Here is a 26,834-nt window from a genome sequence, read left to right as displayed (position 1 = left end):
TCATGATCACTATGAATTCCTGCTTGTTCACAACATAGATCTTCATCCACAATTATTTGGTTCATCAACTATTATTGCATTTATCCGCTGAGTTCTACTGACACTCCACCATTGTGTCCCAGTTGTATAAACTAATCGACTTGTAAATATAATTTTGTAAATATTAATATTCAGGCAATGCTGGCATGATATTCTTCCTACTTAAGTCTGATTCCGATTTGTTTGACCTTTGAAAAATCTGAAAATTATGATCGAAAGCCTACACCATGTGTATGATTGAAGTACCTCGATGGAATATTCCTACTTATCTTCAAGGACCCAATATCATGCATACTATTGCGAAGAATTATTGGTTTCTTGTAAATAAATTATAGTAAATATGTAATCAAGTTACTGATTGTGCTTTTACCTACAGAACAAAGGGAGTTTAGAGCTAGGCAAACAATCCTTAAAGTACTTTGGCGCTGCACACTTACAGATGCTATGTCATTTTTGGCCCCAAACATTAAAAAATTGATTTTTTTGAGTGAATGGTATTTCAAAGAGCACCCCTCTAATGAAAAAAAGTTTTAACTTTTACTTTAAATGGTCAGGAACCATGACAAAAATTTTAAACGTTTCTTATAAAACCCATAAGAATTGGTCACTGATTGTCGGATCCCGAAAAAAACTAATTTTGAGCACTTTATTTCACTGCTACTAATAGTTGGAGGACTTTTTCGAGCAATGGCTCAAATGAAAGCTTGTAACTTTCTCGACGCCCATCAAAATACCTATTGAATTTTAAAACAAAATTTTGGGTCAAATCTGACATAGCATCTTTAACCTCAGTGGCCGTTTACAACACTGCTTGTGGTCGCAACAGTTAATTGTTATACATTGTATTTAAAATGTTTATTTGTATTGATGTCAAATAGGGAAGGAAGGGAGACAGTCATACCGAAGGAGACCCCCGTAGTCCATGAGTTAACCACGGTAATACGAGAATGGGGAGTGCTGTGGAAACAACTCTATGCGGTACGTTGTATTTTTGCTGTCCACATCTGTTCATTCTAAGGGAAGTGGAGGATTTGTTTACACTAGTAAACTGTCCAAAAGAATCACTTACAGTGCGGTCAATGCCTTAAAGACACTGGACACTATTGGTAATTGTCAAAGACCAGTCTTCTCACTTGGTGTATCTCAACATATGCACAAAATAACAAACCTGTGAAAATTTGGTCGTCAAAGTTGATAATAATGGAAGAATAATAATGGAAGAAAAAACACCTTGTCACAGGAAGTTGTGTGCTTTCGGATGCTTCAATTTGAGGCCTTTAAACTCAATGGGAAACTTTTGAAGGGGCACCAAGATGTTTGATACCCATGTTTGTTACAAATATTGGAATAAATGTCTAAACTATCATTTGTTTATTACCAGATATATCATATAGTATTAATAATTATAATAAATCATCAGTACTTTTACGTTGTATTTGTGTGATTTTATCTAGAAAATCAACCGTGAATTGTTTAACACCATTCATGAGATGATGTACGAGCTGATTGATTGTCAGAAACAATCGTCTCTGGTACACTCCCTGTGGATGAACTCAAGGATCTTAAACAACAAGTCACCTCCAAGATCGACTGTGGCAATAGGTAATTGCAATCCTTTATACTACAACCACTACAATCTACAGATCTATTACGGTTTGCAGTAACACTATGTGCCTGTACAACATGATAGGAACACGTCTCAAACTTGTTCAGCTGTTTCTTTTATAATCTTTGATTCGTGTGGAAATTGTAAACTTTTTAAAAACATATGATCAGTGCAGTATCTTGCCCGGTAGAAAGGCCAAGAATGTACAAGATCACATTTTTGTAATCAAATATCACAGGGTCTCTACAGGGTGTTTTAAAAAAAAGTATACATTTAGAAAAATGTATCCCAACTGGATTTGTTATAAGTTTATAAAAATTTGGCACTAAGTATTGGTGGACCAAGGTCATAGCTTTTAATTTCTACCAAATCAATCCTCAGCTGTTCCGCATGAGTGAGCACTAGCTAACTACTTTTATCAGATTTTAATTGGCTTGCGCACAAAAGTTAAAGAATTTTAACCGAATCAAGCTAAGACCTTCAATCTGGTGACCATGTCCAATGCTGAACTGCCCTTTGCACCCTTTCTTGGTGGACACAAGCTCTAGAACATTTTGGACCATTAGTCCAAACCACGCCTACAACAAACTCTATGTCCACCAAGAAAGGGTATAAAAGGCAGTTCAGCATTGGACATGGTCACCAGACTGAAGAAGCTCTTAGCCTAGGAGTGAAACAAAACTAACTAAAAGTATATGTAAGTGACATCTACATTACTTTGGATTTGTAAAACGAACCTCTTAAAGACACTGGACATTATTGGTAATTGTCAAAATAACTAGCCTGTGAAAATTTGAACTCAATTGGTCGTCACAGTTGCGAAGAAAAAAATTGCCTCGTTGCACGAGTTGTGTGCTTTCCGATGCTTGATTTCGAGACCTCAAAATCCAATTCTGAGGTCTCAAAATCAAATTCAAATATTTTAGTGAGAATTTACTTTACTTCAGAGGGTGCTGTTCTCACAGTGTTTTATAATATTAACAGCTCTCCATTACTCGTTACCAAGTAAGGTTTATGCTAATAATTGTTTTGAGTAATAACCAAAAGTGTCCAGTGCCTTTATTTCACGTTTCAGTTTATGTTTTGTTGTTTGCAGAGCTCTGGGTCTTGACCTTGTGATACGAGACGAAGAGGGCGGTATACAGGACCCATTCTCAGTCAGCACGGTGGCGCTCTTCAGACAACACGAGACTGCAACGCAAAGAATAGGCCAACAAAACGATACAGTAAGAACAGGGGCCAATTATATAAAGATGTAAGCTAAGCCAATTTCGTTGCTTAACCAAAAATGATTTTGAAACCGGTTGCAACAATGTAAATTTAAAAAATTTGGCTGGTAACCTGTTTTGGCTAAGCAAGTTTTTGTTGTGCTAACAGGCTTTATGAAATTGGGACCTGATACATTACATTGTACAAAATAACATTGTGTGTGTGTGTGTCAGATCCACAAAAATGTATTTCAGAAGTTCATAATTTGAAAAGTTGATTCCATTGGAGAGATGATTTTTGCTTAAGACCTTATTTTGAGGCCTAGACAGTGTTATTGATATGCATCATTTTGCCTAATAGTTTCCTGCTAGGAAGAACTAAGCAGGATGCCAATTGAAGATTGTGCTTATGATAATACATGTATGTTGGCTGGTTACCTTATTCTGGTAAGCAGACTTTTTTGTGCGTATGAAATAGTTCTTTGAAAGGGGCCATTTTCATTGAGCACACGAAGTAGCTATAAAAGCACACACAATTGTGTTTCCCCAAATAAGGTTACCAGCCAAATACTATTCCACATTTACCATCTGTGACTTTTTTCCCGCTAATTTTTGCTTAGCTGGAAACTGTCAAATAACGTTCTGTTAGAGCAGCCCTATAAATGTGGCTGGGTTATTCCATTACGTTTAGGGGATGAGATACACGATGTCCCTTTAAGTTGTATGCATTTGATGTAATTTTTAAATCAATTGTCCTTTTATTTCCCCATAGCTCAATCTAGGCTTCCAGAAACATCCCAAATCAGTCAACGTTTACTCCTACAACCTCTTGTCAACTTGAAGAATGTCGTTTGTCGCATCGGGAAGACTCTGACGTCCTCATGAGCCTGTACGATGCCAAGGAACAAAAGCACATAAGGTAATTTGAAAACAGTTGATGCTGCGCCGTGGATCTAATGTTGGATTCAAGTTCTGATGGCTGAATATTATAGTACTACCAGGGATTTGATTCCTTGTTATGGCACTTGTGTCCTTCAGCAAAAACAAATAACCATGATAACTTCTCTTAATCTAGGTTTATAAATGGGAATAATGCTGCACTGTGGATCTAGTGTTGGACTAAATTTCCGATGGCTGAATTATTGTTGTCGGGATTCGATTCTTGGTTATGGCACTTGTGTCTTTGAGCAAGGAATTAACTATAATCACTTCTCTTAATCCAGTTTTATAAATGGGATTTAATGGTTGGGGGACACTAATGTTTCTGTGTGATATAGGAAATGGTTATACAAAGCAGGATGACCTTCTTTTGTTAAAAGCAAAATATACCTTTGGTTTTTGGAACCAAAGTTATATAAATAAATACAATAAAACTGTGAAAACTTTAGATATAACATGTACATGTACACGTTAGTAAAGTACACAGTCTAAACAAAACTTAATGCAGAATATTTCTGAGATTGTAACGTTTTTTGATTCCCTTTCACTAAAATCACATTGTTAAGAAGGACAAATTCCTAAAAATGCTTAGGGAACAACAGTGCGAGTACCCGGTCTTCACTGCGCGGTAATGATCGGGTTGGTGGCTGGCGTTGTTAACGGACCGAGCCGTAGGCGAGGTCTGTTACCAGCGCCAGCCACCAACCAAGGTCATTACCACGCAGTGAAGACCGGGTACGAACACTGTTATTCCCATTAATAAATACCTTTTTTAGCGAATTAAACGGCTAAAATTGTCCAAATTTTGTGACTTTTCTCTCGGCGGTACTTCCAGACATGTTCAGGGGCCATATTTGAGCTTTTGTTGTCTCCCATCTCTTTCGTGCATTAATCACATTACTGATCTTTGAGACCAGGGACTCTTTAAATAATTATCTGTTCAGCGCCTTCACTGGGCTCAAAGGAGGCAAATGATTGGGCGATAGCTGTTTCTTGTGCATTAAAACGCGCGCATGAGCTCGGCGTCAGTTCATACGCGCACACATGTTACACGCGCGCACTCAAAATTTATACATTTTCAGCGCAAGTACGCAAAGTCGCAATGAAACTAACAGGGATATAAATAAGCCTGCGATACAGTGCAACGCGCAAGGTTTACACAATGTATGCTGATTTAGTGGCCACTTATTCGCTATTTTCCAAAGCCGGTCTTATACCACCGTTAACACTACCACACGTGACCGGGTTTTGACCAAGAGACTTGAAACCATCCAAGGTATTTATTTATACATTATCAACAGCTGCAGTGCTTCCTACCCACTAAGTTTATAGTCATTATATTGTTTAGTAATTACTGAAGACTTGCCCTCCCTTTAAATTACCAACAAGGCAAAGATAAAGTACTGTACATGTACACTATTGCAAAAAATGTAAATGTTTTCATTAGGCACTTAGTAAATCATGTAAGAATTGTATGGGGCAGCAAAGCCTCTCTAAGCCCTTGGATACTGTTATAAAAGGCACTGGACACCTTTGGTAATTGTCAAAGACTCACTTGGTGTATTTCAACAAACTTGTATGCATAAAATAAAATAAAAACTGTGAACATTTGAGCTCAATTGGTCGCAAAGTTGCAAGATAATAATGGAAGAAAAAACACCCTTGTCACATTTCAAGTACTCAGGCGGAATTAATTCAAATATTTACTGAGAAGTTTTTATGCTTACACAGTTTCAAGTAATTAGCAGTAGTGTTCAGTGCCTTTAATTTTGAAGGAATTGTAGAGAATTATCTCACATGAAAATGACAACTTTTTAACTCATTTTCTCTCAGTGAAAGTTACGTGGCCAAGTGGAGTAGCAAAGGCATACCTAGAGATATCAGTCTCCTATACAGTCTTAAGACAATATTTACGGTAAGATTGCAACATTTTCTTTTTGTTTTGCCCCACACCAATACTTGACAAGAACTGGACAGTGACACTGAAATGCTTTCCGAGTCCAGCTGCCATCTGCTTAAGAGTTCAGAAAGTTATTGGTTTGAATCCCACAATTGGTTCATGTGGGTGTTTTTATAATCAGCGAAAAAATTATAAACGAGACCTTCATGTATAATTGCCAAACTGTTAAGATTTGCATAATTGGTTTATTTTGTTGTTATGACAGGATCTCGGTGCTAAGGATCTACAGAGAGAAAAGTCTTCCTGGTGTGTCAGATCATTAGAATAGGTAAGTAGTTAGCCTTGACTCTTCACATTGGTTCATTCAAACAGTAAAATAATAATGTCAGATGCAGATGGATGTTGGTAAAAGACTGAGGTTTCCTACTCACTGGGTGTAATGATAAAAAAACAAAGAGATATTGGTCAAGCAGTCTGTTCTCTAATCTGTATAGATGATATGGTCAGGTGATCTGCATTTAACCAATTAGAATGGACTAAATGTGTTCAGGTGATCTACTCTCAACCAATCAGAAGGATGAACTGTCCTAGAGATATGGTCAGGTAATCCAATCACAATAATAATATTTGAGTTTATAGCGCTTTTCACTCCCGAATGGGTGTCTCAAAGCGCTTCAAATTATTACCCCTGGTCACTGGGCCTTAATTCACTCCTTAAACCATCTCAGCTCCCTGGGAGTATACAGCCTCGTGCAACAAATGCGCTACTCGGCTAAATCAATCACAAGAACCATCTCTGCCCTCACAGGTCCCCATTTACCCCTGGGTGGAGAGAAGCAATAATGGTTAAGTGTCTTGCTCAGGGACACAAGTGTCACGACCGGGATTCGAACCCACACATGCTGAACAGAATCAGCAGAGCTTGAATTCGGTGCTCTTAACCGCTCGGCCACGACACCCCACAACCGATCAGAATGGATAATTTGTCAGGTGATCTGATCTTGACCAATCAGAATCGGTAAAACAGTCAGCTGATCTGCTCAAATCAGAATTGATAAACTGCACTGGACATATGGTCAGGTGATTTGATGTCGACCAATCAGAATGAATAATACGGTCAGTTGATCTGTCGTAGACCAACCAGATTTTATAAACTGTCCCAGGTGTTTATAATGAATTGTTGCTTGGCTTCTCAGGGAGGATGGAGATGAAAGAGGGTGATATAACAAGAAGTATACGTGCGGGTTGAAGCGACCGTTTGGTGTGTGTGCCATGGACATCAGCGATATCCCTCAGGCAGGATAGAAACGGATGAAGACAAACAACACTTCCTTCCGTTTCAAGCGTAAGCAACACATTTTTGAAATCTTTGTTAACAAATACTTTAGAGGGAAGGTACACGTTTGTTAATCACTCTTAAAATTAATGGCAATGAAATTGTTGGTAAGACGTGCAGCAGCTTTTGATTGTTTAAGCATGTTAAAAAACATTTCACTTACAAGTGAGTTATGTGGTAATCTAAGAGAGGTTTGCTGTAACACCATGTAAAATCTCTTTTGAGTAGTGTTGTTTCTGAAAAGATAACTCTGCTTAAGCAGAAAATAGGGCTTAATAATTCCCTGCTTAGCAGAAATGAGCAGGCTACCATCACAAATTGCACATGTGACATAGTAGTTTTGCTGGTGACCTTATCTGGTAAGCATAATTTGGTTGTGCTTAGCTATTTTTGTTGCTTCCAGCAGCTCCATGAAATTGGGTCCTAGAATGTACAAGGTTTCTTTTGTAAACAAAGGTTACATATTTCTACAAGTATGTAGAATGTGAAACTTGCATGGTGGAATAAAGACTAAGAGAGGTTTGTGGCAATACCGTGTGAATATCTCTTTTGAGTAGTGTTGGTTCTGAAAAAAGTGTTGGCTAATGACTCAACATTTCGATCAGTATGCTCTGATTGTCTTCAGTAGAAGACGGCATCCTCTTCAGAACAAACACTTCTCAAAGGTGTCACAAGGTGTTACCGTAAACCTTTCTTGATTTATCAGATTACACTGATTGAAACGTAGAGCAGAGCCACCACTTCTTCTCACAAAAGAGATTTTTTACATGGTGTCACTGCAAAAATGAATTACTTAGTATTCTTCCACCATGCATTGCTTTAAAACCACTGGACACTATTTGGTAATTGTTAAAGACCATTCTTCTCACTTGGTGTATCTCAACATATGCATAAATAATGAACCTGTGAAAATTTGAGCTCAATTGGTCATTAAAGTTGTGAGGTAGTAATGAAAGAAGAAACACCCTTGTCACACAGAGTTGTGTGCTTTCAGATGCTTGATTTTGAGACCTCAAATTCTAAATCTGAGGTCTCGAAATCAAATTTGTGGAAAATTACATCTTTCTCAAAAACTACTCCACTTCAGAGGGAGCTGTTTCTCACAATGTTTTATACTACCTACCAAACCTCTCCCCATTACTCGTTACCAAGTAAGGTTTTGTGCTAATATTATTTTGAGCAATTACCAATAGTGTCCACTGCTTTAATGGTATCTTATTACATATTTTTCAATATGATAATTTTGATAAATTGTTGTTCTCTGTGGTTGATGCAGGAGTACCGGTGAAGACTCGTTAGATAGCATCGTGCGCAAAGTGGTTACTGCAAGAGAGATCAACCATAAGGGACAGGGAATATGGGTCGGACTGAAAATGATGCCTGGTGACATCAAACAGGTGGGTCACATCTCTTTAGTGCACAACATCCTGAGGTCCATTTCCCGCCTCCATTTCCGCCTTTATTTCCCCGCTTTATTTCCCGCCTTTATTTCAAGCTAATCCACCTCCTCAGTACTTATTAAAAGCAGCATGCAGCATCAGAGAGTCCATCTTTTTCTAGAAGACGATCAGAGCATACTGATCGAAACGTCGAGTTGAAACCAACGGTTTCTTTTCAGAACCCCCCAACTCATTAGAGATAGTCATTACTGGGGGGAGGTCGAAAATTACGGTTTCTGCTTCCTCTTCACCCCTTTCTTTGTTTTTCTTTCCGGCCTCGTTGACTTCGGTTTAGGCACTTCCTCTGGCTTTCGAAATGGTGTTTTCTGGAATATAAAAAAACAACAAATGGATAAGAACACAATGACGGAAGAAAAGTATAAGTACATGTACATGTATTGTCCTCTAGTTACTGTATCACAATCGATTGTTTTGTGCAATTCATAATCCTATACGTTAAGCATCAATATTTTATACAGAAGTTTACTTCTTGTAAGAACTCGTGGTAGATCAGAAAATCAATGAAAGATCATATACCTGTGATTTCTTGATCTTAGCTTTCAGTGCCTTCATATCAATCTGGGTGTCTGCTTTGGGATGTGTCTTGGGTTTTGTCACCGAGGGTTCCTTGGGTGGGACAAACGACTGGTTTCGTTTCTCCTTGCGTTTTGTTTCGGCTTCAGCATGTTTCACCTGCAAAGAAAACAAAGTTTCAAATCTTAGTTTCTGTTTTATTTTCTTCGTTTCTTCAAATTTTAATGAGAAATAATCTTAATAAAGAGGTCCCAAAATATCTATGTATTTATTATTACTGTTTTTAAACCACATTTAATGATGGTGAACCCATCCAACACAGCTGATCAACACAGCTGATCATAACATTGTATAAAAACACATCAAAGATAAAATACTAAACGACGACACTTGGCAGATAAGGGCACAGAAAAACAACAACAAAATATAAAACACTAAAAGTACTTTTAGATTATCCCCATCAATGTGTTCACACTGGAAATAATAATTTCTTACATAATATACAAATAAATCACAGATAAAATACAAACAATAACAAGACTTTGGTAGAAAGTAAAACAAATTAGCTACCTAAATGGACAATAACATACCAGGACGAAATTTGACAGTACTTTAAACTTAAAATCTACTAGACCAGCACCTTTGAATGTTTACAGGAAACTGCAACTTACAATATGCTAATTTATTATTATTAACTTAAAGACACTGGACACTATTGGTAATTGTCAAAGACCAGTCTTCTCACTTGGTGCATCTCAACATATGTATAAAATAACAAACCTGTGAAAATTTGAGCTCAATTAGTCGTCCAAGTTGTTGCGAGATAATAATGAAAGAAAAACACCCTTGTCACACCAAGTTGTGTGCTTTCAGACGCTTGATTTCAAGACCTCAAAATCTAATTCTGAGGTCTCGAAATCAAATTCGTGGAAAATTACATCTTTGTCGAAACAAGGTTACTTTAGAGGGAGCCGTTTCTCACAATGTTTTATACTTTCAACAGGTCTCCATTTCTTGTTACCAAGTCAGTTTTTATGATAACAATTATTGTGAGTAATGACTAATAGTGTTCACTGCCTTTAAAGGGTATATATGTACTTATTCCTAACAAAAAACACAATGTCCACAGATTTACATTAAACTTACACAGTTTGAAAATTATCATAGTGGAAAGCTTCCCTTGAAATTTTACGTACTGAGGTGCTGTAGTTTTTGAGAAATGAGTAAAAGTAATAGTTGTTGTCTCAGCTATAGCATGTAAAAACGTATTAACCAGTTATGCTATGGTTTTGGTATAATATCATAACTGGTTAAGAGGATTTTACATGTTAAAATAATTTTGGTCTCATGAGACCAAAACTATTTTGTGACTTGTTTTACTCATTTCTCAAAAACTACACAACCTTAGCTAGTAATATTTGAAGGGAAGCTTTCCACTATCATTATCTTCAAACCCTGTAAGTTTAATGTAAATCTGTGGGGTTCAAAAAATTAAGGAAAGTATTATACAGTGCTTGACACACATTGGTTTGAGGATAAAAACAAACTATATTCGTTATTCCAGATTTTAAAATTAAGAGATACTTCTTTCCACTGGTAAACCCGCCTGGTTCCTGGAGGGAAGCCACAGTTGTGGACTCAACAGTAACAGCCCAAAAGGGAACAGCTTGAAGTTGGGCCAGAACATCCGGTTGCTCACCTGGTTTTAAACACCGGGTGAGACACCAAGGGGCGTTTTTTTCACCGTGGAAGAAAAGATCTACACCTAAAGAAAATCTAATTACCTTGATGTTGTAAACTGGATGAACATTTTTCATAGTGTCTATGACGATCTTATACACGTCTCTGAGTCCTTTATACAGACCTACCGCAGACACTGTGTTCCCCTGAACCATGATGTAACACTTGGTCAGTAGCTCAACGGCTTTGAGTGTTGAGCCATTTGGGCCAATCAGACGCTGTCGGCGTTTGACGAATCTCTCTTGGTTGCGTACCATGCGACCGATTTTGATGACCTCGGCTGAAATGCCGTCTTCTAACACCCGAACAGCCTGAGGAAAAAATGCAAGAACTATTTTCGTTTTCACAAAGTATCTTTCCCATCCCATTTCTCCTTGAGATATATACTATGATACTTCTTCAGGAACGTACAGACATTTGAAATGTGGCAACAACAAAAACTTTTGGGTTTTTACTTTGCTCGTGCGACCATCTTGCGTTCTCTCACAAAAATCAATGTAACCAAACCGAGGCTAAAAGAGCAAATTAGTCCAGTCCCTTTTAAGAATGCCAAGATTTTATGGCTAATGTCACCATTGCACACAGGGTACAAGACAAATATGGTGAGAGCATGAACCTACCTGTTCATAAGGAACGCTGCGAGCGAGAAGTTTGATCATGTCCCGTGCCTTGATGAGTATAAAGGGGTCCCATGTCTTGCATATGGCGTAACGGACATGCTTCCCTCGATGAAATCTAAAGAAGCTTTGAGATGCTGCGAGGAAAAGACACAAATTAAACAGTTGAGAAGCTGTTGAAACCTGCTTATCAACCAAAAGGACCCTATGGTATAAACACAAACATTTGACGTTGTTCCGGTGTTTCAACCCTAGCAAAGTCTTTCTTGAAGAAAACAACAACCATTTAGCCTTCGAGAAAGACCCTGCTAAGGTCGAAAGGTCGAAATACCACCATTAAGCCTTCAAGAAAGACTACTTTGCTAGGGTCAAAACGTTTGGCCATTAATTATTTTTTGAAATCTCTAATAGTCACTGCTGCTGATTTGATTGTGATTAGCTACTTTTTGTGCCAAAGGAGGCCTATGAATTTGGAAATAATGGTGACTGCAGGCCTGATACTTCACGGTGGCAACGAAGGCGATTGCCTCCATGCCCCTGGTCATTGCCTTTGTGCCCTTGAAATGCTGTAGTACAAATTTACAATTTCCTCATAGGGTGCCCTTTACCAAGGGCGAAAATGACTTGGTGCCCTCGCCTTTTTAAAACGAAGCATATAGTACAGGCCTGTGACTGGGATAGCAACTATTTTCCCTAATAGATTTTGTGCTCACATAATCTTTCAGGGCTTTTTCAACCAGCGACCAGCATTCTCTGAGATATTTCTCCCTGTATTTTGGGAACAGCGTAGCGAATGAGCTTTCCTCCAGTACACCATTTGGATTGTCTTCTGCTGTAAACTTTGGCTCTTCCCATCCCTGAGGGATCTCCAGAAGATGGTCTTGTGAAGCTTTGCTCTTCCCTGTTTGAGAAAATGGAACTATCTTTAAAGGCTTACTTCACACATGAATAGAAAAAAATAGAAACAATAAATTCTTCAACATCATTACAAATTGTTAGTTATAGCTTGCCATAGTTCCCTGACAATATTTAAACTTAAATATATTTGATGACAATAATATTAATAAATATAATAATTTACAACGGAAATTATGTTATAATAAACTATCCTGGTAGCATCTTATTCTTACTATTAGAGTATCATTATCAACACTCTAATTCAGTGTTGATAAAATAACTGACTGAACTTGCAAACACTATTTTTATTTTTTTATTTGTTTATATATATATATATTTTTATATGCGTGCATGCGGCCCGGCCGCCCCCATCAACTCCCCCACACTCGCTCGCTTGATCGAGTCCGGCCGTCCACATCGACTACATCATACATGCGGTGCCACGAGATCGGAGATGTCAACGAGTGAGAGAACTTTAATTTTCAAATAATGATTTATATCAAAATAAAACAACCCGTTCTATTTTACACACGGCTATTGTGAACACAAACAACTCCTTATTACATCCCACCAACCTCTACAAAAGAATAACTTTCATCACGATGAAAATATCGGAAACAAAACGTAAAAACTCACCAGCGGTTCTGTCTGCCATGGACGTCGCCATTTTAAAATAGCCCCCTCAACGTCAACACATTGTTGTTCACCTCTTGTAAACGTCCCGCCCAGCCGCATCGTCTTGCACCTAGACTACATTTTTCAGAACATGTGAGAAAAATACGAGCTTGGTGTGTGTGTGTCAAAGGTTTTCTATTTACAGGCTAGGTGGCGATCTTCGCGCCACAGTTTTGAGAATACCATGGATGACCGAGTTATTAAATGGTGCTTGAAGCTTTGCATGGTGTGGAGAATATTGAGAGAAACTATAAGTGTAGGTATGAACAGTAAACTTGTGGGAACAATCATGATTACAACCGAGTTATTGTTCGTCTATATGCTGCTGTGTGTGTTTCTTATTACAAAGAGACCACTTATGTCGACGACCAATTTAGTGCAGTCGCCATGTGAGCTGGTAAGGAGTCTAAGGACGCCGGTAACTGATGACGCAGTTCCAAAATGCACCAAGAAAGGGTAATTTTTAATTTTTGTTATTACTTGGGCTATCAGTGCTCCCCACTGCATCATAAACTGATAAAGAGCTATGACTAGAAATGTTCTTCCTCCATGGTCTCCTTTGATAGAAAACTTGACTTTTTTATGACCAGTTTGCATTTTGGTGGAAGACAGCACCATTTTGTTAAAATAGGAGACACAAATTGAAAGCATTGTGAATAACCTAGCCCAGGTTGGACTCCTCCGTTGCAGGCAACGCGACGGAGTTCAGGGTATAAAGGTCCCGTACCATTGCGAAAAAATTTCAAAAATCTTTTAAAAACATTTTTACTTAAAGCCATTGGACACTTTCGGTAAACAGTATTGTCCAAGGCCCACACTTCGTGTATCACAACTTATATATTATAAAGTAACAAACCTGTGAAAATTTAGGCTCAATTGGTCATTGGAGTCGGGAGAAGATAACGGGAAAACCCACCCTTGTTTCCGCACGTTTTGCCGTGTCATGACATGGGTTTTAAAATAAATCCGTAATTCTCAATATCGAGAATTGATATTGTTACAATGTTTTCTCAAAAAGTAAAGCATTTCACGGAATAATATTTCAAGAGAAGTCTTTCACATTACCTTCTGTAAAGTTATTTGTAAATCTGTGAACTTTTATTTTTTTTCTGTACCGAAAGTGTCTAATGGCTTTAACTCAGAAAGCTGATCTTTTACTCACATGCTCCTTGTAGTCGGAAATCCAAGCCCGCATTGTTAAACATTTTTGAAATTTCTTTTTTGGTGTTAAGTTTTTGAGAAAAGAAAATTTAAATTTGACATTTTCAATACGCATGTCGAGAATGGACTTGCTTGTAAACACTTTCTTGCATTGATCACTACCGCCCTCTCGTGGCGGCTGGAGATGTGACAGTCTTTTTTTAATTTGCGCAAGCTGCAATTTTGTTACGGCGCAACTTAAAAATGTACTAAGGGACACTAAGAATAAATGATTGGAATTCCAACTTCTCGATTCAGTTAAAAAATAATGAAAACTAATTTGTATTCACATTGTAAAGAACCTTTATACCCAGGACGTCAGTGCAGTGGCATTGACTGACGTCCTACCAGGGCTATGAATAACCTTGCAAATGTATCTGATTTTCAACAAAAGAAATCATGAAAACAAATGTTACCTTAACATTAAATAAGTACTTAAAAAAAGACTTGTCCAGCTTTTATTTCATAACTCTTGGTTTTATGTGGAAATTATCACATAACAGAAAATAGGAATAAACTATAAATAATGGTAAACTTGCGGGAACATGTCTCCATGATGGTGTAATTGTAAAAATAACCACATCTGGCCCATTCAATGTAAGTTCTCACTTCTCCTACTTTTTTTGCAGATGTGGTCGAACTACCAAGATGCTTGCTTGTTTGATGGGAAATCAAGCATTATCATTTTTTGTGTCGGATCTGCACTCAAGAAGAAGATTGGAATCAGGTCAGGAAGAATGTATCAAGAAACTACCATTTCTATGTATGTTATCACATTATACCTATTGGCTGGGGTGCATGCTGGCCTGGTTAGGGATCGTGTTTGATCCCTAGCTAAGCCAGCACGCATCTGATTCAACAGTTATTGCAAAAGGGTCTATAGTGTTAAAATTGTGTTAACTCCTAACTCCTTACTCCTAACTCCAAACTATTATCTCCTTACTATTAACCCCTTACTATTAACTCGCAACTCGCAACTCGCAACTCGCAACTCGCAACTCGCAACTCGCAACTCGCAACTCGCAACTCGCAACTCGCAACTCGCAACTCGCAACTCGCAACTCGCAACTCGCAACTCGCAACTCGCAACTCGCAACTCGCAACTCGCAACTCGCAACTCGCAACTCGCAACTATTAACCCCTAACTATTAATCCCTAACTATTAACCCCTAACTATTAACCCCTAACTATTAAACCCAACTTTTAACCCCAACTATTAATACCTAACTATTAACCCCTAACTTTTAACCCCTAACTATTAACTCCTAACTATTAACTATTAACTATTAACTGTTAACTATTAACTATTAACTATTAACTATTAACTATTAACTATTAACTATTAACTATTAACTATTAACTATTAACTATTAACTATTAACTATTAACTATTAACTATTAACTATTAACCCCTAACTATTAACTCCTAACTATTAACTCCTAACTATTAACTCCTAACGCTCAACTCTCAACGCTCAACTCGCAACTCGCAACTCGCAACTCGCAACTCGCAACTCGCAACTCGCAACTCGCAACTCGCAACTCGCAACTCGCAACTCGCAACTCGCAACTCGCAACTCGCAACTCGCAACTCGCAACTCGCAACTCGCAACTCGCAACTCGCAACTCGCAACTCGCAACTCGCAACTCGCAACTCGCAACTCGCAACTCGCAACTCGCAACTCGCAACTCGCAACTCCCAACTCCCAACTCCCAACTCCCAACTCCCAACTCCCAAACCGCAACTCCCAACTCGCAACTCGCAACAAGGGTGCCTGCCTAGAGGACATCATTCCATGTGATTGAAGCGCACCAAACATAGGTAAATTTCCAAATTCTGATCATAGTTAATCAAAAGGGCTCAAGTACAGACCCACATAGAGACATGCAGTGTTACACTGGTTGATTTGACTCGATTGGTTTATATTTCAGGAGTCTGCAGTTCTGCTGGGGATGTGGTGCTACCTGCTGCTGCAACATCCCAGAGGGTGTCTGGCTACGAGCTACATCCCAGAGGACTGCCTGACTACAAGCCCCATCCCAGAGGGTGCCTGACTACAAGCCCCATCCCAGAGGGTGCCTGACTACAAGCCACATCCCAGAGGGTGCCTGACTACGAGCCAACTCCCAACCTCCAACTCCCAACCTCCAACTCTCAACCTCCAACTCCCAACTCTCAAAAGTAGAGACCTCCAACTCCCAACTCTCAAAAGTAGAGACCTCCAACTCTCAAAAGTAGAGACCTCCAACTCCCAACTCTCAAAAGTAGAGACCTCCAACTCCCAACTCTCAAAAGTAGAGACCTCCAACTCCCAACCTCCAACTCCAAACCTCCAACTCACTGGTTGATTTGACTCGATTGGTTTATATTTCAGGAGTCTGCAGTTCTGCTGGGGATGTGGTGCTACCTGCTGCTGACAACATCCCAGAGGGTGTCTGGCTACGAGCTACATCCCAGAGGACTGCCTGACTACAAGCCCCATCCCAGAGGGTGCCTGACTACAAGCCCCATCCCAGAGGGTGCCTGACTACAAGCCACATCCCAGAGGGTGCCTGACTACAAGCCACATCCCAGATCTCCAACTCCCAACTCTCAAAAGTAGAGACCTCCAACTCCCAACTCTCAAAAGTAGAGACCTCCAACTCCCAACTCTCAAAAGTAGAGACCTCCAACTCCCAACTCTCAAAAGTAGAGACCTCCAACTCCCAACTCTCAAAAGTAGAGACCTCCAACCCCCAACTCTCAAAAGTAGAGACCTCCAACCCCCAACTCTCAAAAGTAGAGACCTCCAACTCGCAACCTCCAACTCGCAACCTCCAACTCCCAACCTCCAACTCCAAACCTCCACCTCCAAACCTCCAACTACCAACCTCCAACTCGCAACCTCCAACTCCCAACCTCCAACTCCAAACCTCCAACTCCAAACCTCCAACTCCAAACCTCCAACTCCCAACCTCAAACTCCAAACCTCCAACTCCCAACATCCAACTCCCAACCTCCAACTCCCAACCTCCAACTCTCAACCTCCAACTCCCAACTCTCAAAAGTAGAGACCTCCAACTCCAAACTCTCAAAAGAAGAGACCTCCAACTCTCCAACTCTCCAACTCTCCAACTCTCCAACTCTCCAACTCTCCAACTCTCCAACTCTCCAACTCTCCAACTCTCCAACTCTCCAACTCTCCAACTCTCCAACTCTCCAACTCTCCAACTCTCCAACTCTCCAACTCTCCAACTCTCCAACTCTCCAACTCTCCAACTCTCCAACTCTCCAACTCTCCAACTCTCCAACTCTCCAACTCTCCAACTCTCCAACTCTCCAACTCTCCAACTCTCCAACTCTCCAACTCTCCAACTCTCCAACTCTCCAACTCTCCAACTCTCCAACTCTCCAACTCTCCAACTCTCCAACTCTCCAACTCTCCAACTCTCCAACTCTCCAACTCTCCAACTCTCCAACTCTCCAACTCTCCAACTCTCCAACTCTCCAACTCTCCAACTCTCCAACTCTCCAACTCTCCAACTCTCCAACTCTCCAACTCTCCAACTCTCCAACTCTCCAACTCTCCAAGTCTCCAAGTCTCCAAGTCTCCAAGTCTCCAAGTCTCCAAGTCTCCAAGTCTCCAAGTCTCCAAGTCTCCAAGTCCCCAAGTCTCCCAAGTCCCCAAGTCCCCAAGTCCCCAAGTCCCCAAGTCCCCAAGTCCCCAAGTCCCCAAGTCCCCAAGTCCCCAAGTCCCCAAGTCCCCAAGTCCCCAAGTCCCCAAGTCCCCAAGTCCCCAAGTCCCCAAGTCCCCAAGTCCCCAAGTCTCCAAGTCTCCAAGTCTCCAACCCTCGACTCGCAACCCTCGACTCGCAACCCTCGACTCGCAACCCTCGACTCGCAACCCTCGACTCGCAACCCTCGACTCGCAACCCTCGACTCGCAACCCTCGACTCGCAACCCTCGACTCGCAACCCTCGATCGCAACCCTCGACTCGCAACCCTCGATCGCAACCCTCGACTCGCAACCCGATCGCACCCTCGATTCGCAACCCTCGACTCGCAACCCTCGACTCGCAACCCTCGACTCGCAACCCTCGACTCGCAACCCTCGACTCTCCAAGTCTCCAAGTCTCCAAGTCTCCAACTCTCCAAGTCTCCATGTCTCCAACTCTCCAACTCTCCAACTCTCCAACTCTCCAACTCTCCAACTCTCCAACTCTCCAACTCTCCAACTCTCCAACTCTCCAACTCTCCAACTCTCCAACTCTCCAACTCTCCAACTCTCCAACTCTCCAACTCTCCAACTCTCCAACTCTCCAACTCTCCAACTCTCCAACTCTCCAACTCTCCAACTCTCCAACTCTCCAACTCTCCAACTCTCCAACTCTCCAACTCTCCAACTCTCCAACTCTCCAACTCTCCAACTCTCCAACTCTCCAACTCTCCAACTCTCCAACCTCTCCAACTCTCCAACCTCTCCAACCTCTCCAACCTCTCCAACCTCTCCAACCTCTCCAACCTCTCCAACCTCTCCAACCTCTCCAACCTCTCCAACCTCTCCAACCTCTCCAGCCTCTCCAGCCTCTCCAGCCTCTCCAGCCTCTCCAGCCTCTCCAGCCTCTCCAGCCTCTCCAGCCTCTCCAGCCTCTCCCGCCTCTCCCGCCTCTCCCGCCTCTCCCGCCTCTCCCGCCTCTCCCGCCTCTCCCGCCTCTCCCGCCTCTCCCGCCTCTCCCGCCTCTCCCGCCTCTCCCGCCTCTCCCGCCTCTCCCCGCCTCCCCCGCCTCCCCCCCTCCCCCCCCCCCCCCCCTCCCCCCCCCCCTCCCCCGCCTCCCCCGCCTCCCCGCCTCCCCCGCCTCCCCCGCCTCCCCCCCTCCCCCACCTCCCCCACCTCCCCCACCTCCCCCACCTCCCCCACCTCCCCCACCTCCCCCACCTCCCCCACCTCCCCCACCCTCCCCACCTCTCCCACCTCTCCCACCTCTCCCACCTCTCCCACCTCTCCCACCTCTCCCACCCTCCCCAACCTCTCCCCACCCTCCCCACCTCTCCCACCCTCCCCAACCTCTCCCACCCTCCCCAACCTCCCAACCTCCCAACCTCCCAACCTCCCTCCCAGGGGTCTAAGGGCTAGGATTGACCGGGAATGTGTGAATGTACTGAGCCACTTCACACCTATGAAATATCCCAGATGGTCAGCGTCTCCAACAGCCTCTCCTAGTCAAACTCCTACTGCCCGGCTTCACGTGCCGATCCCTGTTGCAAACTGTGGGCAGAGGTGTGCAGGCGGGTTTCTGGCGCCTTAAAACCAGATTGCTCCGGGCAGATGGGGCTCGTAGGTCTAGGAAGGCAGCCCATCTAGGAGAAGGAAAACTCTGATTTCAAACCTGGGCAGGTGGCTCGAACAGTAGTAGTGGCCTAATGGAAGGGCTCCGGGCTCTACTCCCAATGGTACGGGGTTCGATTTCCGTGTGTTCTTTTGCTACGTTTTGATTTAAAGTTGTTCATTCTAGGGTATAACATTAAACTCGAACGCAAATGAAGTAAGAGTAGTAGTGGCCCAATGGAAGGGCTCCGGGCTCTACACCCAATGGTACGGGGTTTGATTCCCGTGTGCTCTTTTACTACGTTTTGATTTAAAGTTGTTCATTCTAGGGTATAACATTAAACTCGAACGCAAATGAAGTAAGAGTAGTAATGGCCTAATGGAAGGGCTCCGGGCTCTACACCCAATGGTACGGGGTTCGATTTCCGTGTGTTCTTTTACTACGTTTTGATTTAAAGTTGTTCATTCTAGGGTATAACATTACACTCGAACGCAAATGAAGTAAGAGTAGTAGTGGCTCAATGGAAGGGCTCCGGGCTCTACACCCAATGGTACGGGGTTCGATTCCCGTGTGTTCTTTTACTACGTTTTGATTTAAAGTTGTTCATTCTAGGGTATAACATTACACTCGAACGCAAATGAAGTAAGAGTAGTAGTGGCTCAATGGAAGGGCTCCGGACTTTACGCCCAATGGTGCGGAGTTCGATTCCCGGGTGATCTTTTACTACGTTTTGATTTAAAGTTGTTCATTCTAGGGTATAACAATAAACTCGAACGCAAATGAAGTAAGAGTAGTAGTGGCCTAATGGAAGGGCTCCGGGCTCTACACCCAATGGTACGGGGTTTGATTTTCGTGTGTTCTTTTACTACGTTTTGATTTAAAGTTGTTCATTCTAGGGTATAACATTAAACTCGAACGCAAATGAAGTAAGAGTAGTAGTGGCCTAATGGAAGGGCTCCGGGCTCTACACCCAATGGTACGGGGTTCGATTTCCGTGTGTTCTTTTACTACGTTTTGATTTAAAGTTGTTCATTCTAGGGTATAACATTAAACTCGAACGCAAATGAAGTAAGAGTATTAGTGGCCTTATGGAAGGGCTCCGGGCTCTACACCCAATGGTACGGGGTTCGATTTCCGTGTGTTCTTTTACTACGTTTTGATTTAAAGTTTTTCATTCTAGGGTATAACATTAAACTCGAACGCAAATGAAGTAAGAGTAGTAGTGGCCCAATGGAAGGGCTCCGGGCTCTACACCCAATGGTACGGGGTTCGATTTCCGTGTGTTCTTTTACTACGTTTTGATTTAAAGTTGTTCATTCTAGGGTATAACATTACACTCGAACGCAAATGAAGTAAGAGTAGTAGTGGCCCAATGGAAGGGCTCCGGGCTCTACACCCAATGGTACGGGGTTCGATTCCCGTGTGTTCTTTTACTACGTTTTGATTTAAAGTTGTTCATTCTAGGGTATAACATTACACTGGAACGCAAATGAAGTAAGAGTAGTAGTGGCTCAATGGAAGGGCTCCGGACTCTACGCCCAATGGTGCGGAGTTCGATTCCCGGGTGATCTTTTACTACGTTTTGATTTAAAGTTGTTCATTCTAGGGTATAACATTAAACTCGAACGCAAATGAAGTAAGAGTAGTAGTGGCCTAATGGAAGGGCTCCGGGCTCTACACCCAATGGTACGGGGTTCGATTTCCGTGTGTTCTTTTACTACGTTTTGATTTAAAGTTGTTCATTCTAGGGTATAACATTAAACTCGAACGCAAATGAAGTAAGAGTAGTAGTGGCCTAATGGAAGGGCTCCGGGCTCTACACCCAATGGTACGGGGTTCGATTTCCGTGTGTTCTTTTGCTACGTTTTGATTTAAAGTTGTTCATTCTAGGGTATAACATTAAACTCGAACGCAAATGAAGTAAGAGTAGTAGTGGCCCAATGGAAGGGCTCCGGGCTCTACACCCAATGGTACGGGGTTTGATTCCCGTGTGCTCTTTTACTACGTTTTGATTTAAAGTTGTTCATTCTAGGGTATAACATTAAACTCGAACGCAAATGAAGTAAGAGTAGTAATGGCCTAATGGAAGGGCTCCGGGCTCTACACCCAATGGTACGGGGTTCGATTTCCGTGTGTTCTTTTACTACGTTTTGATTTAAAGTTTTTCATTCTAGGGTATAACATTAAACTCGAACGCAAATGAAGTAAGAGTAGTAGTGGCCCAATGGAAGGGCTCCGGGCTCTACACCCAATGGTACGGGGTTCGATTTCCGTGTGTTCTTTTACTACGTTTTGATTTAAAGTTGTTCATTCTAGGGTATAACATTACACTCGAACGCAAATGAAGTAAGAGTAGTAGTGGCCCAATGGAAGGGCTCCGGGCTCTACACCCAATGGTACGGGGTTCGATTCCCGTGTGTTCTTTTACTACGTTTTGATTTAAAGTTGTTCATTCTAGGGTATAACATTACACTGGAACGCAAATGAAGTAAGAGTAGTAGTGGCTCAATGGAAGGGCTCCGGACTCTACGCCCAATGGTGCGGAGTTCGATTCCCGGGTGATCTTTTACTACGTTTTGATTTAAAGTTGTTCATTCTAGGGTATAACATTAAACTCGAACGCAAATGAAGTAAGAGTAGTAGTGGCCTAATGGAAGGGCTCCGGGCTCTACACCCAATGGTACGGGGTTCGATTTCCGTGTGTTCTTTTACTACGTTTTGATTTAAAGTTGTTCATTCTAGGGTATAACATTAAACTCGAACGCAAATGAAGTAAGAGTAGTAGTGGCCTAATGGAAGGGCTCCGGGCTCTACACCCAATGGTACGGGGTTCGATTTCCGTGTGTTCTTTTGCTACGTTTTGATTTAAAGTTGTTCATTCTAGGGTATAACATTAAACTCGAACGCAAATGAAGTAAGAGTAGTAGTGGCCCAATGGAAGGGCTCCGGGCTCTACACCCAATGGTACGGGGTTCGATTTCCGTGTGTTCTTTTACTACGTTTTGATTTAAAGTTGTTCATTCTAGGGTATAACATTAAACTCGAACGCAAATGAAGTAAGAGTAGTAGTGGCCTAATGGAAGGGCTCCGGGCTCTACACCCAATGGTACGGGGTTCGATTTCCGTGTGTTCTTTTACTACGTTTTGATTTAAAGTTGTTCATTCTAGGGTATAACATTAAACTCGAACGCAAATGAAGTAAGAGTAGTAGTGGCCCAATGGGAAGGCTCCGGGCTCTACACCCAATGGTACGGGGTTCGATTTCCGTGTGTTCTTTTACTACGTTTTGATTTAAAGTTGTTCATTCTAGGGTATAACATTAAACTCGAACGCAAATGAAGTAAGAGTAGTAGTGGCCTCATGGAAGGGCTCCGGGCTCTACACCCAATGGTACGGGGTTCGATTCCCGTGTGTTCTTTTACTACGTTTTGATTTAAAGTTGTTCATTCTAGGGTATAACATTAAACTCGAACGCAAATGAAGTAAGAGTAGTAGTGGCCTAATGGAAGGGCTCCGGGCTCTATACCCAATGGTACGGGGTTCGATTTCCGTGTGTTCTTTTACTACGTTTTGATTTAAAGTTGTTCATTCTAGGGTATAACATTAAACTCGAACGCAAATGAAGTAAGAGTAGTAGTGGCCTAATGGAAGGGCTCCGGGCTCTACACCCAATGGTACGGGGTTCGATTTCCGTGTGTTCTTTTACTACGTTTTGATTTAAAGTTGTTCATTCTAGGGTATAACATTAAACTCGAACGCAAATGAAGTAAGAGTAGTAGTGGCCTAATGGAAGGGCTCCGGGCTCTACACCCAATGGTACGGGGTTCGATTTCCGTGTGTTCTTTTACTACGTTTTGATTTAAAGTTGTTCATTCTAGGGTATAACATTAAACTCGAACGCAAATGAAGTAAGAGTAGTAGTGGCCTAATGGAAGGGCTCCGGGCTCTACACCCAATGGTACGGGGTTCGATTTCCGTGTGTTCTTTTACTACGTTTTGATTTAAAGTTGTTCATTCTAGGGTATAACATTAAACTCGAACGCAAATGAAGTAAGAGTAGTAGTGGCCTAATGGAAGGGCTCCGGGCTCTACACCCAATGGTACGGGGTTCGATTTCCGTGTGTTCTTTTACTACGTTTTGATTTAAAGTTGTTCATTCTAGGGTATAACATTAAACTCGAACGCAAATGAAGTAAGAGTAGTAGTGGCCCAATGGAAGGGCTCCGGGCTCTACACCCAATGGTACGGGGTTCGATTCCCGTGTGTTCTTTTACTACGTTTTGATTTAAAGTTGTTCATTCTAGGGTATAACATTAAACTCGAACGCAAATGAAGTAAGAGTAGTAGTGGCCTAATGGAAGGGCTCCGGGCTCTACACCCAATGGTACGGGGTTCGATTTCCGTGTGTTCTTTTACTACGTTTTGATTTAAAGTTGTTCATTCTAGGGTATAACATTAAACTCGAACGCAAATGAAGTAAGAGTAGTAGTGGCCTAATGGAAGGGCTCCGGGCTCTACACCCAATGGTACGGGGTTCGATTTCCGTGTGTTCTTTTACTACGTTTTGATTTAAAGTTGTTCATTCTAGGGTATAACATTACACTCGAACGCAAATGAAGTAAGAGTAGTAGTGGCTCAATGGAAGGGCTCCGGGCTCTACACCCAATGGTACGGGGTTCGATTCCCGTGTGTTCTTTTACTACGTTTTGATTTAAAGTTGTTCATTCTAGGGTATAACATTAAACTCGAACGCAAATGAAGTAAGAGTAGTAGTGGCCTAATGGAAGGGCTCCGGGCTCTACACCCAATGGTACGGGGTTCGATTTCCGTGTGTTCTTTTACTACGTTTTGATTTAAAGTTGTTCATTCTAGGGTATAACATTAAACTCGAACGCAAATGAAGTAAGAGTAGTAGTGGCCTAATGGAAGGGCTCCGGGCTCTACACCCAATGGTACGGGGTTCGATTTCCGTGTGTTCTTTTACTACGTTTTGATTTAAAGTTGTTCATTCTAGGGTATAACATTAAACTCGAACGCAAATGAAGTAAGAGTAGTAGTGGCCTAATGGAAGGGCTCCGGGCTCTACACCCAATGGTACGGGGTTCGATTTCCGTGTGTTCTTTTACTACGTTTTGATTTAAAGTTGTTCATTCTAGGGTATAACATTAAACTCGAACGCAAATGAAGTAAGAGTAGTAGTGGCCTAATGGAAGGGCTCCGGGCTCTACACCCAATGGTACGGGGTTCGATTTCCGTGTGTTCTTTTACTACGTTTTGATTTAAAGTTGTTCATTCTAGGGTATAACATTAAACTCGAACGCAAATGAAGTAAGAGTAGTAGTGGCCTAATGGAAGGGCTCCGGGCTCTACACCCAATGGTACGGGGTTCGATTTCCGTGTGTTCTTTTACTACGTTTTGATTTAAAGTTGTTCATTCTAGGGTATAACATTAAACTCGAACGCAAATGAAGTAAGAGTAGTAGTGGCCTAATGGAAGGGCTCCGGGCTCTACACCCAATGGTACGGGGTTCGATTTCCGTGTGTTCTTTTACTACGTTTTGATTTAAAGTTGTTCATTCTAGGGTATAACATTAAACTCGAACGCAAATGAAGTAAGAGTAGTAGTGGCCTAATGGAAGGGCTCCGGGCTCTACACCCAATGGTACGGGGTTCGATTTCCGTGTGTTCTTTTACTACGTTTTGATTTAAAGTTGTTCATTCTAGGGTATAACATTAAACTCGAACGCAAATGAAGTAAGAGTAGTAGTGGCCTAATGGAAGGGCTCCGGGCTCTACACCCAATGGTACGGGGTTCGATTTCCGTGTGTTCTTTTACTACGTTTTGATTTAAAGTTGTTCATTCTAGGGTATAACATTAAACTCGAACGCAAATGAAGTAAGAGTAGTAGTGGCCTCAATGGAAGGGCTCCGGGCTCTACACCCAATGGTACGGGGTTCGATTCCGTGTGTTCTTTTACTACGTTTTGATTTAAAGTTGTTCATTCTAGGGTATAACATTAAACTCGAACGCAAATGAAGTAAGAGTAGTAGTGGCCTAATGGAAGGGCTCCGGGCTCTACACCCAATGGTACGGGGTTCGATTTCCGTGTGTTCTTTTACTACGTTTTGATTTAAAGTTGTTCATTCTAGGGTATAACATTAAACTCGAACGCAAATGAAGTAAGAGTAGTAGTGGCCTAATGGAAGGGCTCCGGGCTCTACACCCAATGGTACGGGGTTCGATTTCCGTGTGTTCTTTTACTACGTTTTGATTTAAAGTTGTTCATTCTAGGGTATAACATTAAACTCGAACGCAAATGAAGTAAGAGTAGTAGTGGCCTAATGGAAGGGCTCCGGGCTCTACACCCAATGGTACGGGGTTCGATTTCCGTGTGTTCTTTTACTACGTTTTGATTTAAAGTTGTTCATTCTAGGGTATAACATTAAACTCGAACGCAAATGAAGTAAGAGTAGTAGTGGCCTAATGGAAGGGCTCCGGGCTCTACACCCAATGGTACGGGGTTCGATTTCCGTGTGTTCTTTTACTACGTTTTGATTTAAAGTTGTTCATTCTAGGGTATAACATTAAACTCGAACGCAAATGAAGTAAGAGTAGTAGTGGCCTAATGGAAGGGCTCCGGGCTCTACACCCAATGGTACGGGGTTCGATTTCCGTGTGTTCTTTTACTACGTTTTGATTTAAAGTTGTTCATTCTAGGGTATAACATTAAACTCGAACGCAAATGAAGTAAGAGTAGTAGTGGCCTAATGGAAGGGCTCCGGGCTCTACACCCAATGGTACGGGGTTCGATTTCCGTGTGTTCTTTTACTACGTTTTGATTTAAAGTTGTTCATTCTAGGGTATAACATTAAACTCGAACGCAAATGAAGTAAGAGTAGTAGTGGCCTAATGGAAGGGCTCCGGGCTCTACACCCAATGGTACGGGGTTCGATTCCCGTGTGTTCTTTTACTACGTTTTGATTTAAAGTTGTTCATTCTAGGGTATAACATTAAACTCGAACGCAAATGAAGTAAGAGTAGTAGTGGCCTAATGGAAGGGCTCCGGGCTCTACACCCAATGGTACGGGGTTCGATTTCCGTGTGTTCTTTTACTACGTTTTGATTTAAAGTTGTTCATTCTAGGGTATAACATTAAACTCGAACGCAAATGAAGTAAGAGTAGTAGTGGCCTAATGGAAGGGCTCCGGGCTCTACACCCAATGGTACGGGGTTCGATTTCCGTGTGTTCTTTTACTACGTTTTGATTTAAAGTTGTTCATTCTAGGGTATAACATTAAACTCGAACGCAAATGAAGTAAGAGTAGTAGTGGCCTAATGGAAGGGCTCCGGGCTCTACACCCAATGGTACGGGGTTCGATTTCCGTGTGTTCTTTTA

General features: G+C 41.8%; 1 protein-coding gene, 2 long non-coding RNA genes and 1 pseudogene across 3 annotated transcripts; 3 read left to right on the top strand and 1 right to left on the bottom strand.

The window, feature by feature from the left end:
• Window positions 1–1,561: 1,561 nt before the first annotated feature.
• LOC117306672 lies at window positions 1,562–3,683 on the top strand. The gene is made up of 3 exons (XR_004520966.1): window positions 1,562–1,641; window positions 2,742–2,871; window positions 3,626–3,683. It is a non-coding gene; the product is annotated as an uncharacterized LOC117306672 (long non-coding RNA).
• A 32-nt stretch (window positions 3,684–3,715) lies between these two features.
• On the top strand, window positions 3,716–5,989 carry LOC117306674. Its single transcript, XR_004520967.1, has 3 exons — window positions 3,716–3,772; window positions 5,626–5,707; window positions 5,958–5,989. It is a non-coding gene; the product is annotated as an uncharacterized LOC117306674 (long non-coding RNA).
• A 2,697-nt stretch (window positions 5,990–8,686) lies between these two features.
• LOC117306675 lies at window positions 8,687–12,974 on the bottom strand (annotated as a pseudogene).
• Window positions 12,975–17,107: 4,133 nt separating this feature from the next.
• On the top strand, window positions 17,108–19,445 carry LOC117306673 (proteoglycan 4-like; the record flags this gene model as incomplete). Its single annotated transcript, XM_033791157.1, has 4 exons — window positions 17,108–17,233; window positions 17,703–18,273; window positions 18,686–18,883; window positions 19,302–19,445. Coding segments are annotated over 4 exons (1,039 nt in total), but the record flags the coding sequence as incomplete, so codon positions are not given.
• Between the last annotated feature and the right edge of the window lie 7,389 nt (window positions 19,446–26,834).

This window comes from Asterias rubens, unplaced genomic scaffold, assembly GCF_902459465.1.
Source record: "Asterias rubens unplaced genomic scaffold, eAstRub1.3, whole genome shotgun sequence".
Classification (NCBI taxonomy): Eukaryota; Metazoa; Echinodermata; class Asteroidea; order Forcipulatida; family Asteriidae; genus Asterias; species Asterias rubens.
Note: the sequence above shows the minus strand (reverse complement) of the source record. Positions and strands in the feature narration are given on the sequence as shown.